General features: G+C 39.9%; 1 protein-coding gene across 8 annotated transcripts in view; it reads left to right on the forward strand.

Moving 5' to 3' along the window:
• MID1 (midline 1) overlaps positions 1-18,574 on the forward strand; it is a 249,004-nt gene that overhangs the window by 132,399 nt on the left and 98,031 nt on the right. For all 8 annotated transcript variants that reach the window (XM_068920754.1, XM_068920773.1, XM_009683677.2 and 5 more), the window contains one exon: positions 13,089-13,804. In XM_068920754.1, coding sequence (XP_068776855.1) covers positions 13,145-13,804 — 660 coding nt within the window. In that variant the 5' untranslated portion in view covers positions 13,089-13,144. The remainder of the gene's footprint in view (positions 1-13,088; positions 13,805-18,574) is intronic.

Below are 18,574 nucleotides of genomic sequence, written 5' to 3' on the forward strand. Positions count from 1 at the left end.
TTTTTCTGTTGCTTGATAATTCTGTTGATTCTGTAATAGTTGATAATTCTGCAATGAATTATTTTTTCTGTATTGAAAACTCAAAAAAGGGGATTTTTTAGCTATGAATTATTTTTTGTTCTGTGTTTTTAAATAAGAGCTGCTTGCTATTTTGTTGTCATTAAACTAGTAAAACAGCTAAAGGGGACATTAGCATCTTCTACTGTTAACAACATCTGGAAAATTACAATTCTGCTTTAAAAATGTCAGATGAAGGGAAGCATGTATGTTTACTTGAGTAGAATGAAAAATATGGTAATTCTGTAAAGCCCACTACACTCCTTGTGCAAAGTCTTTCACAACTCCTTCATTTATTTGTAACTGATGAGGTTGCATAACTGAAACCCGTGATATGTTTAAAGGCGATAGCCTAGAGACTAGGATTCACTTTTCAGAAAGATTCACTTTCAAAGTGAATCAAAGGATTCACTTTTTGGCACCAATATACTCAGAGTGATGGTTTGGTCACTGCAGCTGTTTTATGTGTAAGGTCATTATCCACAAAAGCCCACAAGATGGTACATCTAGCAGAATCAGGAGCATGTATAGTCCACAGGTATAGAATTTCTAACATGATTTTTCCAGTGCAGTATTTCTGGCTGAAGAATTGTCTGAGAACAAGATAAGATGACATTCAGTCAAGCTTTAAAGTGGGTATTTAACAAGCTCCTGGATAAAAAAAGCTTGAGGCTTGACGTTGTACAGATGCATGCCAGTAATTTTTTCAAGAACGCTACTCTATTACCATAAAAGTGGCTCGTGTGCTAACTGACAGGAAACTTATGACTTATTCTAGGTTTTTGAGATAAACTGTGAGACCTTATATGTTGTTGATGAGTAACATCTCAAAGGGATGTAATTAAGCTATTGTTTTCTCTTCTCATGCTTTCTGAACAACTAGTCAGCTATTTTGTGGATAACATTGAGAACCTTATACTAAGAGGACCGAGTATTGATATAGTTATTCAGAAGTGATTTCTGGGTTCGGTTGTTTTTTTCCTACTCCTTCTTGGGATATTATAGAGACTATTTACAGGACAATTCATTCGAGGACATTGAATAAACTAGTAACTAGTCCAGACACCAAGAGTCAGGGGATCCTTTGCATATGCACGTTTGTGCGCATATGTATGTGTATTGTGCGTGTGTTTTCCAGATCACTTTCCTATAGCCTGATACTGGAAAAGCATTTTCCGTTGTTTTATATGGCTACTCAACAAGGCCTTTCCCCAGATCAGGAACTCACTGAGTATAGGAGAAGAGCCGATCAAACCAAATACTGCGCTGAGACTCAGCGTTGGAGAAAACTAGGATGATAACCAACAAAGGCACTGCACAATGAGAGCTCAAAAAGACAACACTTTAATTTAACAGAGTGAACTTAAATTTAGTATTGGAGCTTCTGGCTTTTGTCCATTTTTTTTAGTTCATACCAAGTGAAGCACAGGTGAACTAGATCCTTTTTTCTCATCACTTCACTAGCTGGATTAGAAACCAGTGTTATATGGTTTCCTACCTTCAAATCCCAGAGCATTTCTCGGGGATTAGTAGGGTTTAAAATGAACTAGTACTATTTACCACTTTGGTTTCTAAACTGGCAATTACTTTACTGATACACTGCAACCCTCTGCTGCTCTTAATTTCTTAGTTTGAAGCAATGAAGTTTTGCCACGGCGTGGTGACTAAAAATCTGTGAAGCAAGTTTGTGTGCCTGTGGTTAATAATTGGTGTGTCTTAGATCTTTAAAGAGTTTTTAAGGGATTACATCCAGAAACGACGTAAGTGCATAAAAGAAAATATTTGAGATCACCAGTGTTTATTGTGGTACAAGTTATGTTTCTGCTAAGAAATACTTTCTCAAGAAGTAAAATGCATGTGGGTGTGCCTCTGGCAAACAATAAAGCATTACTGGTTCTTTGCAAAAAACACCAGCTGACACGACTTGGAAAGTCCTCAAAAGAGGTTAAGTGGAAACTTGCCACCTCTTAGGATTTGGCTTTCTTAACAAGGAATAAAGACTAAGACTTTACATCTCATTCTGAGTGAAGGGTGGTACCTCACTAGACAGACTGAGTTGTGATGCCAAACCCTGGAGTGTCCTGGGGCAGAAAGGCAGTCTCTTGCTAATCACTACACGCAACTCAATATTTCTTTCTCTTAGTTGATTTAGCCATTTTGTTTGGTGTATTTATGTGTATTTAGCCATAAGCTATTTTCCTCTACCCATTTGGGATTATTTGGGTTAATATTAACATTCATCATAGCTCAGCCAACCCAAGGAGAAGGCGAGTAAAGTAGTTACTACACTGCTTGGTGTTGTAGGTGGAAGAGACTTAACCCTTTGAAGCCTGTTCTCCTTTCAATTGAGAGAGCTGCAATGCTGCAGGTAGTTGTGAAATGAACAGGAAGGACAAGAGTGTTGTACCTTATTACTGATCTGTACTGTACGAAGGCAAGCTACCATTTTGTTCAAGTGTTATCAATAAAATACAGAAGCTAACTTGGCCCTTTCCTCTGTGTTTGTTGTGCCAAGCAGGTTGGTCTTAATACTGTTCGATCCCCTGTCCTCTGGTTCTGAAGAACTGTCCATGCACCTTTCACGTTCATTAGGGACACGAACCATCAGAATCCAGAAAACCCTGCTCAGTTGTGTCCACTGCGAATAGATTGTCTCAGGATCATTCTCCTGCAACTCAGTTCAATTTTCCATGCATTCTCTTGCATCTTTAAAAACAGAGAATGATAGAATGGAGGAGAATAATTTATAAAAAAAAAAGCCCATTTTGGGAGCAAAATTTGATTAAATAAATGATTGTGGGGCTCATAAGAATATTCTTTAAAAAAGAATAGATGTAAAGATCAAGAACACTGGAAATAGTTACTTTTTAACTGATGTAGTGTTAATATCTTACTCTAAGTTCCCTTCATACTTGGAATGAAATAAGTACATCCAGGGAGCACAGACCACTTCATCCTAAAGTAGAAATCTAAAATAGTTCAAATGTATTCCCTCTTCAGGGATAAGTTCAAATGTATTCTCTCTTTAGGGATGTCTCTTTCTTTCTGTTGACTATCCAGGAAGTATACGAGACTAGTTCAGAGGAATGCTGCCCTTCATGTTTATGAACCCCTACAGAGTGAGAGAGAAGAATGGGTTTCTAATATTTTTTCTGCTGCTGATTTCCCATGAAGTATTTGCAGATTTCTATTCTGATTTATAGTGCCAGGGAATACTCCTAAACTCGTGCTGCTAATGGAGAACAGGAACCTAGTAGCCCTAGGTGGGGTGGCAGAAGCATGCATACAGTGACCCCAGTGACACCAGTAGGACCAGCAGGATTCCTCTCCTAGTCCAACCCCCCTGTTCAACCAGGGTCATCTGGAGCACACTGCACAGGATCGCATCCAGGTGGGTTTTGGGTATCTCCAGAGAAGGAGACTCCACAACCTCTCTGGGCAACCTGTTCCAGGGCTCAGTCACCCTCACAGTAAAGAAGTTTTTCCTCAGATTCAGTTTTCCCCTTCTAATTACCTGATTACAATCTCTGTTTTTAAGTACATTATTGATATTCTGCAATTGAAAAGAGCGTACAGAGTACAGCAGGCATAAATTAGAATGAGCTCCTTAGTGCTGGATAGTGGAAGTATTTAACAAGCAGCAGACTGCAAAATCACCAGTCTTTCCAAATGTGTGGAATATAACTCTGAGAATATGTGTTTACTCCTTCAAAAAAACCAAAAACTCTTTATGGGCTTTTTTAACAATCACCTGTGAGAAGCAGCGAGTAAGACAGTGAGGGGCCAACATTGTGCAGCTTGTAATGCAATAGGGATAGCTTTAAAAGCACAAATAGCTTTATTTGCCTAAAGTGCATCTTATGGAGTCATCTGTCAATTTGTTTAAATTCAGAGTCCTTTGTGGCAGGTGAGGTCACATCTTCATATGTGTTGTACTTCTTGGGATATGTCTTGCTGCTATTTTAAAGGCTGTCATTGATAAGAAAGCAGGCCTTGGGGTTCCTCCCTGAGAATTGCTAACATATTGTCATTATCTGGATGCAGCTGATGATTATGAACTTAAATAGTATTTAGGATCCCCTTTACTTGGCTGCAGGGAAAGAATTCATAGCACAATTTGCTGGGAGGAGAATGTGATGATTTCTTTACGCCATCTTAAAATCTTCCCTAAAAATTTGCAATAGCTTAAGGGCTGCGGTGTTTCCAAGCTGCACTAAATTGCATACCAGTGTGTGTGAACATATATGACTAGAAGGAATGTGCTGAACTATTTCTGGCTATTTCTATTGCTGAATCGTCTGCACTAAAAATCAGGGAGTACCATGTCACCTAAGGCAATACACACACAGGCTGGGCAGAGGTGAGAGGTTTTCAGTTCTACTGTGCAACCAAAGCCATACAAAGAGAACAAAGTGGTGATGTTTGGTGTTTACTGCTTGGGTAAACTTCTTTTACCTTCGTTTTCCTGCAGAGTAGCATCCTGCATCTAGGAAGCTCTATGCTTGAAAGGAGAGAGAAAAAAAATGTGTGGGGTAAAAAGCGATTTGTCCCCTCTGGCTAAACTTTCCACCTGGACACTTTGAGGCTGCCATTGTTTCCCTCGCTGCCAGCATCCAGACCAAGATGTGACTCACTTCCTCTATAGCTGCTGCTGTATAGATGGGATAGACCCCAGAATAAATGCCAATTTCTCAAACGAAAAGTAATAAGTTAGAGAAGAGATTTTCTGAACAGATCTTGAGGCACAAATTTTTTAGGAGGTCACTGGTAATGCCAGTAGACCTATGCAGATTCACATGTGCTAAGGATTAAATGATCCTTTGTTTTCATTCCCTTGAAGCATTTTGAGGAAATATTAAATCTTGTATCTAAAGAATGTAAAGCTATAAGAGTTGCAAGGATATCAAAAATAAAGGTCAAAAAGCATTTCAAATGCATACTAGTATAGATTTATGCACATGTGTGTAATATTATATCTACTGTAATATTATAGATAGTATCAAACCAGCTATTTATTGATTGCTTTGGGATTTGCAGGACATGGCCAATTTTGATTTTTCTCCTTGCCTGTTACCTTCTGAGGCTCAGTTATTGTTTTAGTTCCCATGGGAAGAAATATGTGATGTTGTGCCAAAGATCTTAATTCTGCGAGATGTTCTTGTCTCAGTGAATAACATAGAGGATTTGGCTTTTTGAAAATATATTCCACTACTAGCATACATTTCAACCAGAGAGGGATATTCTCAAGGCTTTGTATCACTACAGTGTGGCAGATGTGCTCTGGCTGTGTTAATATCCTCTAAATGTTACAAACATCTATCTCAACATCATGTACACATCGCATGTAGATTATACAAAGACAAGGCAGCTAATCGTTCTTCTCACAGTGAAATTGTAAGAGTAGGATGAACTAGTCATTAACTTTCACATTAAATATTTGTTTTTCCGTATCAGGAGCTATTGAACAGATGCTATCCTTCGAATATTTATTAATTTGCACTGATATGATAAAATAGTGGAAAGACAAGTATTTGCTTGGTTCAAGGCATGTGCAGCTTGCTTTCTTTAGGGTTATGGAAGTTTTCATTAAACTTTTTTAAAGAAAAAATCCTGAATTTTGATTATCAGTTCGCTATGAATTAGTTATTTAGATTATTAGTTCTTGCACTACTTACACAAATATACTGGTTTGTCTCACTAGTTGTGTTATTGACATTTATTACTCATACACTTCAATATCTGTGTAGTTGAAGGTATAAACTATTATGGACTTGAGGCAAATTGTTGTCAATGAGACACACCATTAGTTTATTCTAAACTGAAATGTTTATTGAAAGTGAAGTGAAACAGTTAGATTCGTGTGTTGTAAGGAACAGTGGTTCCCAAGGAAATTTTTGTATATCCTAGAGCACGATGGAAAATAGCAAAAGAACGGCATGTTCTTTTTCTTTCTTTTTCCTCTCCTCCTCTGCTCTCCTCTGCCTCTCCTCTTCTCTCCTCTCCTCTCTCACCTCTCCTCTTTTTCCTTTTGTTTTCTTCGTCTTCCTTTGTCCTCCTTCCCTTCCCTTCCCTTCCCTTCCCTTCCCTTCCCTTCCCTTCCCTTCCTTTCCCTTTCCCTTTCCTTCCCTTCCTTCCCTTTCCCTTTCTTCCCTTCCCTTCCCTTCCCTTCCCTTCCCTTCCCTTCCCTTCCTTTCCTTTCCTTTCCTTTCCTTTCTTTCCTTTCCTTTCCTTCCTTTCCTTTCCTTTCCTTTCCTTTCCTTCCTTTCCTTTTTCCTTTCCTTTCCTTTCCTTTCCTTTCCTTTCCTTTCCTCCTTTCCTTCCCTTTCCTTTCCTTTCCTTTCCTTTCCTTTCCTTTCCTTTCCTTCCCTTTCCTTTCCTTCCCTTTCCTTCCCTTTCCTTCCCTTCCCTTCCCTTTCCTTTCCTTCCCTTTCCTTCCCTTTCCTTCCCTTTCCTTCCCTTTCCTTCCCTTTCCTTCCCTTCCCCTTCTTTCCCTTTCCCTCCCCTTCCCCTTCCCCTTCCCCTTCCCCTTCCCCTTCCCCTTCCCCTTCCCCTTCCCCTTCCCCTCCCCCTCCCCTCCCCCTCCCTTTCCTTCCCTTTCCTTCCCTTTCCTTCCCTCCCCTTCCCTCCCCTTCCCCTTCCCCTTCCCCTTCCCTTCCCCTTCCCTTCCCTTCCCCTTCCCCTTCCCCTTCCCCTTCCCCTTCCCCTTCCCCTTCCCTTCCCCTTCCCTTCCCTTCCCTTCCCTTCCCTTCCCTTCCCTTCCCTTCCCTTCCCTTTCCCTTTCCCTTTCCCTTCCCTTCCTTCCCTTTCCCTTTTCTTCCTTCCCTTCCCTTCCCTTCCCTTCCCTTCCCTTCCTTCCCTTCCCTTCCCTTCCCTTCCCTTCCCTTCCTTCCTTTCCTTTCCTTTCCTTTCCTTTCCTTTCCTTTCCTTTCCTTTCCTTTCCTTTCCTTTCCTTTCCTTTCCTTTCCTTTCCTTCCCTTTCCTTCCCTTTCCTTCCCTTTCCTTCCCTTTCCTTCCCTTTCCTTCCCTTTCCTTCCCTTTCCTTCCCTTTCCTTCCCTTTCCTTCCCTTCCCCTTCTTTCCCTTTCCTTCCCCTTCCCCTTCCCCTTCCCCTTCCCCTTCCCCTTCCCCTTCCCCTTCCCCTCCCCCTCCCTTTCCTTCCCTTTCCTTCCCTTTCCTTCCCTTTCCTTCCCTCCCCTTCCCCTTCCCCTTCCCCTCCCCTTCCCCTTCCCCTTCCCCTTCCCTTCCCTTCCCTTCCCTTCCCTTCCCTTCCCTTCCCTTCCCTTCCCTTCCCTTCCTTTCCTTTCCTTTCCTTTCCTTCCTTTCCTTTCCTTTCCTTTCCTTTCCTTTCCTTTCCTTTCCTTTCCTTTCCTTTCCTTCTTTTTCAGAGCTAATAAAAGGAATTGCAAGTATTTCTTTATTGCCCGTACCAGGTTTTATGACAAGAACGTAAATTTTAAATTTTCCTTTTACGGTGCACTTACACAAAAATACTGCCGCTTTGAAAATTACAACTGTGTATTATACTAGTAGGCAGTTAAGCATTTGCCATAGTTTACTCAGGCACGGTGTATGTGTTCACTGTAATTCTTGTGCTATACATCTAGGATACATGTACGTACACATGTACACATGCTTGCATGCATGTACAACACACTTTATTACCTTTCATACTTAGATTTTTGTATTACAATAGCAGTTTAATAAATTTGACTTTCTAACTGAAAAGGTTGGAAAGTTTTTTCTACAAAAAAAAAGTTTAATCTGCAGGTGTTTCATGTTAACTTAGTCTATATTCTTGTGTGCAGTTGCAACCATTTTCAGACAATTCCAAGCACACACATACTTGTTTGTAGGACCAAGGCTGAAATAGTCTTACTGTAGTAGTCATTCAGTAGCAGCCTGAAGGCAACGAATTGCTAGAGAATGTTGTTGGAAAAAAGAATGCTGTTAGAACCTGTTTAGGTGTCCTTTTGCCCTAATTCACTGAAACATGACAAGCTGCAATCTTGTCGGTGAGATAACACATCCAGGAATTTTGGAACGTGGCACAAGTCCAGCTCCTTTGCCCTGTTTGTTACTGAGATGCCTGAAATTTGCAGAGCGGCATACAGTTCTGTTTCCTCAGTCACTACAATTTAAAAGTTCACTGACAGCTTCAGTTTATACCCTGAGCTTCATAGACCTACTAAGAGTGGAAAATGAAGCTCAGTAGGACATCCTCTTCTTCAGCTTTTTCAACTCACTCCTGATAGACTCTCCTTTCACCTTCCCTGAAAGATTGTGGAGGAACTGAGCTAGGAAAGGACAGGATACGACTTGAGCAGGAGGCTCAACTAAAATGTTGCCTGCTCACTTTCTTCTAATAGATAGTGATTTATTCTTCCTGTATGCATGGGGAGAATTCTCCAGTATTCTACTGACACAAAGCAACCTTAGTAAACTGGAATTTTTCATACTTTTTTTTTAAGTATTACATTTAACTGTTTTACCTCAGACATTATGTTAACACTTCAGAAATACTATGTTTTATTCTGAAAGTACTGAGCTAAGGTGAAAAGTGGTCTTTGGCATTAGCACACTTTAGTCTCTTTGTTAATAAAATGAATATAAATAATAACCAATGTTATTGATCATATAGTTAACTCTGAAGAGAAGCAGATACATTTAAAGACCATATTGTGCTGAAGATGAGTCCTCAATGAATTTCAGGAAGAGGAGAGTGTTATTTTAACAGGTCAACAAATGCCTCCCTGGCGAACGCAACTACTTGCCAGATCTATTGTAAAAAAAAGAACTTTGCCTTCTTGAAGTTTTTTTTTTTTTTATGATAGCATCACCAGGTCCTACAGTATTACCACTGGATATTTTTCCAACCTCCTTTTTTCCATGGAGGTTGGCAAAATAATTGTTTCAATGTTAATTGCAATTTTCTGGTTGTCCTGTGGATGCAGAAGGAGTGCTAACTTGTGTGCAAGAGCTATATCTGGGTACTTTCCTATGAGAATAGCTTCACATAGCCGTGTGTACTTCAGATTATCTTTTTAAAGACAAGTGATCTCTTCAAAATATGGATGTATGTTGCTTCCTATGAGGAATTGTTTACACTTCTGGTTCATGGAGAACTCTCCCCACCCCTTTTTTTTTGTATTATTATCAGGCTGCTTCTATATACTACCTTCTCTACTTAAAGCATAAGGGGCATCCTCCAACAATGAAAAATCAGGAGTCAGCCCTCAGTCAGCCATGAGCTGACTTCAGGGCCACCAAATAATCAAGATAAATAATGATGTTTTGAAAAGTGATGAATTGCACATCTTCTGTGCTCCTTAGGAAACCTGCCTCTGGGGCTTTGATTGTTAGGATGTCATTAAGAGACCCTCTCTCATTCAGCTCTATTGGCACTTGACATATTGAAATTTATCTAGTTCAACTTTACTTTTCATTTCTCACATCTCTTTACTACTGAAGATCTTTAGGCAAATTTCAGAGCAATTGAAGGCATTAATACCACCTGCAAAGTGAAATACCATGCCTAAAACAATAGACCAAAAGATCCTAATTCCACTGGGTTAATAGAAATATTTTCATGAACTACATTGGGATCAGAATTTCATTTATTTCATTGCTTCCCATATAATGCACAACTAACCATATATGCTTGGGAAATTTCAAACTTCCAAAGTTACTGAAGTATCTTTTCCATTTTTAAATAACATTTGTCTTTTGGCAATCACTTTTTCCTTGATGTCTGTTCTTAAAACTGCTTCTTGTGGGTAAAAAAATAATTTCTCATTGCAATGGTATTTTTGGTAATAGTATAAATTTCTGCCAGTAATTCCATATTTTTGCAAGTATGAAATTATATACTTTAAGTTCCTTTTGTTCTTGCCGTGTCTGGAGGCTGTCTATGCGGCTTTGATTTTATGGAGTGTGTTGAATATAGTATACAATAATGTGTATATATACACATTGCATGCCTATTGAGTTTCTGCTTAATCTTCCAGTTTACTGTAGCTATGGAGTCTCTACCACTCTCAGGAATACAAAACTTTAAGGCAAGGGCCAGTGAGTTGGAAAGATTTTGTAGCTGGATCAGCAACATACCATGTACTTAAGGCAACAACCTACAAGTAAAAGAAGTGTAGTCGATAAAAGAATAATCATTGGTTTGCCCAGAAAATGCAGCCCCTCTTCAGTGCCTCTTAAAGTTTTCAGTCTTCAGTCACAGATGCAGTGTATTTTGACTTATTGGCAGCTGCAAAAGAAAATGGGGAAATGTTATTTATTGATTTCTACCAGTGTGCTCAGCTTTGATTACCTTGGAAGACAAGATCTTATTCCAAAAAGTTTACAGTCTAAGATCAGATTTTGGCACTCTTGCTCATACCGAATAGCACTAAAGTCAGGAATACATTGCTGCGCAGTCAGATCACATAGATCAGAAGTGACCCTTGATTAAGATAGTGGTGTTTGTATAGAACCATGGCGGTGATTCAAACATCTTTCTAGGAGTCAGTGATGCAGATATTTTTCTGCTGGTTTCATATTCGCCTCTCTTTTCATTGACTGTCATAAAAAAAGCCTTTGGTTAAAAAAAAAAAAAACATGCTTTAAGAAGGAAACTGACTGAAAGAAACATTTTGGTGCATGAAGAAGCAGGCCAGTTTTTATACGGAGAGGAGAGCACAGAAGAAAGCCCCATAACCCAAACTGTTATATGAAATAAACCCCAAAGGCCAGCAGATTTTCACTAGAATGCCAATAGATGAGCAATGATTAGTCTGACTCTTTAAAATGTTGTCTCCTGCCAACACCAAATCCCCTTCTCCCATTTCCAGTGCAGCATTCAGACTGCAGGATAAGTGGATGATGAGGTATACAGTTGTGGTGTGGAATTGGTTCAAACAATGTGAATGAGATTTTGATCTTCTGGGACTTCTGTGATACAGACAGTGAAGAGGAGGAAAGATAGATAAACTGTTCTTCATTTAAAGAAAACGCTTTCATCTTTTCTGTGCTGTGTGCTATGGCTGAAGAGAGAGGAGGGGAGTTATCTTTCTGCTTCTATCAAACTGCCAGGTCTTTAATTTTGACCATATGCGCCGTGCAATTATGGCAGCTGATGGATAGCTATAAATGAATTAGTCATTGGCAAACTGAGCTTTATTTCAAGTAAGATCAGCATCACAGAAGATACAGAAAAGCGAATGTTGTGATAGGGTCAGTGCATTTTTTAAATGTCCAGATTTGGCAGAATAAAAGGAAGTGTTAGTGCAAAGAGGGAGAGAGAGTGTCTTACTCTCTAAGCATATCTCTGGAGCAGACGTCTTGCTGCTCTTCCCACAAAGCAAGCAGGGCTAGGTATTGCTGGGCCGACTGAACCTTGCAGCTACTCTGAACTCTGTTTGTTGAACTTTCCTATTTTATTGTGGTTCATATTGGGGTTATAGATAGCATTCCTATCACTGTCACTGCAGTCTGCCCTCTAATTGTTGCAAAGTACGGATGGTTCAGGAGCGCTTGGTTCCCAAGGCTGTTAATGAGCCCTGAGCTCTCCTCACCATTAATGAACCAAGATTTGTTTGTGGGGTTCTTGTTCGTCCCTCTTTTTTCCTGGTAGGGGAAGGAGGCAAGAGTTCACACAACTGAACAATGACTTTACAGTGTAAAGACCATGCAGCTGTGCCATCTGAAGCTGTCCTCAGTTATGAGCAACAAAGCTTAAATAGATTGTACTGTGAAGAGGTACAGCTCTGTGAGCGCAAAGCATAGCCTTTGCTTCTGCTTCACTGACCTGTCTGCTTGCAGCGGCGACGGGCCCTTGATGGGAGCTTAGGCAGGGAGAGCTGTGCAGGGCGACTCTTTCAAAATCACTCTCTGTAACGCTGAATGCAGGAAAGGAAACAAAATGAAGTTTCAGTTGATCTCTGACAGGGGTGTATGGCTGCGCTCCCTTGAAAATCCCACACCCTCCCTTTAAAAGTCATGGATTCCCAATCCACTTCAGATGATTCATTTGGCCATTAAAGCGAATAGTAGTTTGAAACTTTTAGCAATTAGAGAGTATTCACACAAAGGCACATATGTTAAAGAGAAAGAGAAAAAAAAAAGCAAATCACACTTTTCACTAAATTATTCTCCAGATGCTCCTCTTGCCTCATAGATTAGAATCATCAGAAATTTGGGTTAAACTACTGTTTTTCTCTCTAAATATATATCATTTACTTCATCGATCTTTCTCTAGGCATGTCAGTTAGGACCCCACATGAACCTTCAACTGTATATCTCTTACTACAAACATGTATGCGATATATTTTTGTGCATATATGTATCTATAAATACAGGCACACAAGCTTGAGAAATATACAGGTATATTAATACACTACACATATATACATGTCGCATGCGTGCCTAGAAACATTATTTGCTGTATATGTTCAGATACGTATTTATTTACACAGGCAAAAAAGATGTGCACTCTAATTGCTGTGCTATTTCTATTATATTAAATGAAAAGTTCAACCTGAGAAAGTAACTCTCTGCACTGTGTTAGCAATAAGGGATTTACAGTTATCAGTTGTAATACTTTGGACTAATCCTCGCACTACTGCTGTTCAAACTGAAGTTTTTTTTAAAAAAAAAGTTTTGCCCCTAGATTAGCGAAGCCAAAAGCAGCATCTGCAGGAGAAATCTGATTTTGCTGTAATAGGCTGTTTGAAGGTGATAATTTTCTTTTTTAATACTGCACAGCCACCAGAACATCTGCTGTTTTCCTCAGTCTCGTGAGAGAGGAAGAGAGAGAGATTAATAAAGAGTTTTTGTTTTGTATTCTTAAGTGAAAAGAGAGAAAAAAAAAAACAGTACGATTTTAAATACCTTGCTGCGTGCATATGCAGATTCCAAACTTTAGGCTGCTCTCCCGCCTGGCGTGGTGGATTGATAGCACCGTGAGCAGTGGCGAAAGTTGACAACCCCCCATGGTTGACCCCTCATGTTCTCTCTCGCCTAATCGAATTTTACGTGTGTTTCCAGATAGCTGATCAGCTTCCCTGGATTTCGCTGACGCCACAGGAAAGCTTTGCCTGAAGATGGAAACACTGGAGTCGGAACTGACCTGCCCTATCTGTCTGGAGCTGTTTGAAGACCCGCTGCTGCTGCCTTGCGCTCACAGCCTCTGCTTCAACTGCGCGCACCGCATCCTCGTCTCCCACTGCGCCACCAACGAGTCGGTGGAGTCAATCACCGCCTTCCAGTGCCCAACCTGCCGCTATGTCATCACCCTCAGCCAGCGCGGTCTAGACGGGCTCAAGCGCAACGTCACCCTGCAGAACATCATCGACAGATTTCAGAAGGCATCGGTGAGCGGGCCCAATTCCCCCAGCGAGACCCGCCGGGAGCGGGCGTTCGACAGCAACAGCATGTCGTCCTGCGAGAAGGTCCTCTGCCAGTTCTGCGACCAGGACCCTGCCCAAGAGGCAGTGAAAACCTGCGTTACCTGTGAGGTGTCCTACTGTGAGGAGTGCTTGAAAGCCACTCACCCCAACAAGAAGCCCTTTACAGGCCACCGTTTAATCGAGCCTATTCCGGACTCGCACATTAGAGGATTAATGTGTTTGGAGCATGAGGATGAGAAAGTTAATATGTACTGCGTGACTGATGACCAGCTAATCTGTGCCTTGTGTAAACTGGTTGGACGACACCGTGATCATCAGGTGGCAGCTTTAAGCGAGCGCTATGACAAGCTAAAGGTTAGTACTACCTATCAGCCTTTGTAGCTGAGCCAAATGTAGTTGGGAATGAAAGTATCCTTAAGCCGCATGACACATTTCCTCATGTGGGCAGTGAGTTGGTACAGGTAGGTGCGTGGTCTCTATTCGTATGAGATACACATATGCATCTATATGTACATTTGCTTGTCACTGTTGAAAAGGTGTCAAATTTTGCCTTAAAGAAAGATTCCTCAGCTGTGTTTTGATTTCTCTGTAGTTATTGTAAGACGCATCCAGTGTACCGCTGCTGCTAAGGTGAATTTGCTTATCTGCCTAACGCTTTATTCACGGCAGCGGGCAAGGTCTTAGTGTTGACTGCAAATACGCAGGCATTGGTTGAAATGTCAGGCATTCTTTGCATATGCTCTGCTGTTGATTATTTTTCATTCAGTTGCTCTCATCGTGAAAAGCCCTTTGCATCTCTGCTAACAGGAGGTGCATTTCTATAAGCTGGCTTCAGGGCTTCCAGGTGCCTGAGCAGCCAGGGAGGCTGAATGCTGGCTCCGCTCTTCGGCGCTGCCTCTCACCCACGCTCGCAGAAGACACAGACCTGGAAACAAAACTGAAATTGTTTCTGAGCTTCTCGTGCATTCCCGTGGTTATGTGACCGCTTCCACAGTGAAAAGGCATCTGTGCTATCAGGTAACCGGCCAGCCCTGGCAGCCCACGCTCCCCTGCAGAGTGCCTTCAGCACGGCGACAGCATGAAGCCAGGGGACAGACGTGCTCTGGCTGCTCCCCGGTGTCCTCCCAGAGTTATTTTCACAAAGCCCCAGCTGAGGTAGTGATAGCCAAGCAGACGAGCCTCCCACCTATCTGAGTCCTAGTTCCTTTAGCTCCCAGATTTAGATGCTGCTGCAGACGAAAGGAAGGAAGAAAGGCGCCCCAAGCTTCCCTTCCCCCATTCCAGTGTGTGCATGTGCATTTGTGTGTGTTTTTTACACGCAGACTGAAGCTAAGAGATCACAAACATGGAGGTACAAAGATTTTCTGACAGCCTTCTCAGGCAGAGTTTTCATGGATGCAAAAAGAAACTGAATTAATAGGTTTAACTAACTAGATGATTATTTAAAAATACCTTCACGTCTATGATAACTTTATGTAAGTGCAGGAATAATGTGCATATGCGTGCTGCCTGGCTTTTGTGCCTCTATGCAAATGCAAGCATTAAAACAATGAAAGAGACGTCTTTACCTGGACCTGGTAGCTTCCTTTGATCTCTTAAAGGCTTTCTTATTTACTAAGAAGGAGTGGTTATTTTTCTATTTTTGCTGAATAGGTTTGTTCTTTTAAAAGCTAAGAGTTTGGTCATTGATAAAATAGGACATGCACTATAAATATGAATAGAAGGTGCATGGACTTACTGTGCTTTTCAATAATCCAACAGGTTCATATGCTTAACAGGTATTATTATTAAGTAAGCTAATAGTGACTGAACAATTGTATTTTTATCACCTTTATATCAGTAGGAATGCACTACTTAATATGAAAATATATATACTGGATAAGTATATTTTTGAGGAGGTCAGAATAACTATTTAACAGACATATCTTAGTGATGATGTACTTAGACATGGCAAGTCTCAAAAGAAGATTTTAGAAGATATGTTTCTGCTCTTGAGATCTTTGACTTAATCTTGCAAATAGTGAGGAAAATAAATGTGGGTATTTTTTTGTGATCTATGGCTTTGCTGTGCAAAGATACCTAAGCAAACTATGAATGAGCATCTGGGACAGGCAAGCAAAATTCACATTAAATGTTACCTACCCAATTCAGTTAACTTAGCCAGAAACCTATTAGGATGTTTTCCACCAGCCTTCTTTAAGTGTTATTCCAATACTAATTGAGTGGTTAGAGTAGGCCTGGGTCAAGTGACTGTTGCCTTGTATGACAGTTCCTAGCATTTTTTGTAATATCTGTTCAACTTTACTGAGACCTGGACTTCCTTTGGACCCAAACTACCTGGAAGTAGTTTGTTCAGTTAATTACTTGCCTACATGAAATTCAGTTACTATCTTTCTTGTCATAAGGCAGCCCATTTTGGCTTTGCTAATCCCAGCTATGACACCAGTCACGCCAGTTAAGTCACCACGTCACATTTGTCCTCTGAGTCCAGGAACAGTAAACTAGGTGATTTCTGTCCAAACTGAGAGTCCATTCTCTGTTCATAAGAAGGTAATCTGAAACTTCCTTTCCTCTCTGCCCCTAAAACCTCAGAAGTTTATGTTTTACATATCAAAATCCAAGAGCGAGATTTTCAGCTCAGTGCATTGGCATGACTATTTAGCAGTAAAGGAGTGATGTCTATTTGCAATAGTATTTAGTATTTGACAAGCAAACAGAAAATTCACTTCCATTTTCATATTCAGGCCTCCCTCTTCATAAATGGTAATATCTTCTCGAGTCAGTGTTTATGAGCCTACTGCCTAATAACATAGATCTTGGGTTCCGGTTTGCAGACAGTCTTTGTTAAGAAACAGGTAATGTGTAGATATCACTGGCTAATTCAGTGTTCAGATGGATCAGGAAATTCCCACTGGAAAAAAAAAACGGGTTGTTGCTTGCTGTATCACTGCTGTGGATTACTAAAATACATGGTGTTTGTTTGGTTGATAGTTGGGTTAAGCAAATCTTTTCAAAACAGTTTCCAAAAAATTAACATGCAGTAGACAATAGTATAGTGAACTCATTCAAAAATGACTAGTTAATTGTATCTTAAAAATAAAACAAACCAAAAGCTCCTCTAGAAACATTTTCTTTTATTACGATTTTCTTTTTAAATCAACATATTGTTGATGCTAACAACAGCAACTGGTGTAGCTCTGGGTATCAAGCTATGCTAATTACTTGCATTATCTCCCAGCAGTGTTACTAATTATTTAAACAATATCTCACCCTTCATTAAACATAGGACAAAAGATGCCATTACAATCTAGCTCCTTTTGTGGCAAAAATGAAACCCTTTAATTGGGAGTTCTGTATGCTTGTCCAACAGAGGCGCCTATGCTAAAGTGTGTTTAACAGTCAACGTAACAGCAGTTGTGGACATTTGAAAATGAGAAAGTGTTTTCCTTTGGCAGCTCTGGCTCCAGCCCTGAGAGGTGCTGTTCTTTCTGAATTTTTACCAGTAGCAGAGTAGATTGCAGGTACTTGTGTTCTTCCAGGAGCAGCCCTTTCTTGTTTAGTTGCAGAATCACATGATAAACCTTTGCATTTATGGTTATTTTAGTACTTATAGGTGGGGCTTTTAAAAGTAGGTCACAGACACATGCATCTTAAAAACACAAAAACCATAAACTACAACTGAAAAAGAGAACAGGAAATATTCTGGTAATACACTGAATTTGTAGGAGGTGGCAGTCAAAATTGTGGTGTAAACTAGAAGTAACTTTTAGCTGCATAAAAATGTGTGTTACAAATTGAAGGTGCAAATGCTTTTGTTTATTCCACCATATTACTACAAAGAAAATGTTTATGGCTAATGACTTTTCATATTTACCCTTTGTTTTTTGTCTTATTGCAAGAGAATGATAAACGTGATCATAATGTTGGCTCATTTTTTCAGATAAAATTAAGAAAAATTGCTATTGTCCTACAGATATAAGCAGGAAAATGGTAAGACAGTGAAAATAAAAGAAAAGAGATTTTAGATCACAAAAGAATAATTTGGTGAGAAGTTACAAGGTGCGGATGGAAAGATAATGTTCATTTAATGTTAACAAAAAGGCCGTGGAGAGCTGTGACAAAAGAGGAAGATACACAGTAAATCATATTTTCAACTGGCGTCAAGCCAGCATAACTCCACTGAAACCAATGTCTTTACTCTCCTTCACATTTACAGGGAATATCTAATTTTGGCGTGATTTCCATCTTACCTAGTGAAGAGAGATCTTTTGTTGACTCAGACTGCTTGCCATAGGTTAGCTGTGGCTCTCCATGTTTTTTGTTTGAATCTTATTAGTGCTGACGTGTATTAGTCAGGTTTATGAAGGCACATCAGTTCTGTGAATGGCATTCAGGAATTCCAAGAACAAAAGGGAGCTTCTTGTGTGTTTGGGTTTTATTTTAGTTTGGCTGCACAAATCCTACATGGTGCTGATTCAGGATGCAAGGATTCCCTCTCCTACAGCGAGTCAGTTCAAATATTCTCAAATGTTTTTTGGTGGGAAGGAGCCATAAACTTTCTACATCTAGGGAGAATTGCCTGCAATTTATAAAACTTACAAAAAACTACTTTAAACATTTAAAGGTAGGAGACATTCTGTCAAGTTCACAGCTTCTACAAAAAGGGCATGCGTATATCTTCTTCTTTGTTATTTATTATGAGTTAAAAACTTTTCATATTTAAATATCTTTGTAGAGTTACTGGCATAGTGCGTGTTGGCTTTTTCCAAGTTTTTTTTGCAGTGTTTTATGGCGGCAGATCGATCATTAATTGTTATGCTGTGATACTATCAGAATCTAATATTTACAAACCTATATTTTTACAAATGACTGGACTGAAAATCCAGGAGTATCAGTTTATGGACTTACATATAAATATATTATGCACATATACTGTATGCACATATTTACTGTAGTGTAAATATACTTCTGTCTACATTTTTTCAGTTTATGTACATATTTATAATTCTCATTTATATAAAGGCAATACCACATAAGTTTATATGTATGTGTATGTAGACGTGTTTGTATATCACAGAAATACACAAAATTTCTAGCAGTATCTAAGTTCACAATTGTCTATAA

The sequence above is a fragment of the Struthio camelus genome, chromosome 1 (genome assembly GCF_040807025.1).
Source record: "Struthio camelus isolate bStrCam1 chromosome 1, bStrCam1.hap1, whole genome shotgun sequence".
In the NCBI taxonomy this organism is placed as follows: domain Eukaryota; kingdom Metazoa; phylum Chordata; class Aves; order Struthioniformes; family Struthionidae; genus Struthio; species Struthio camelus.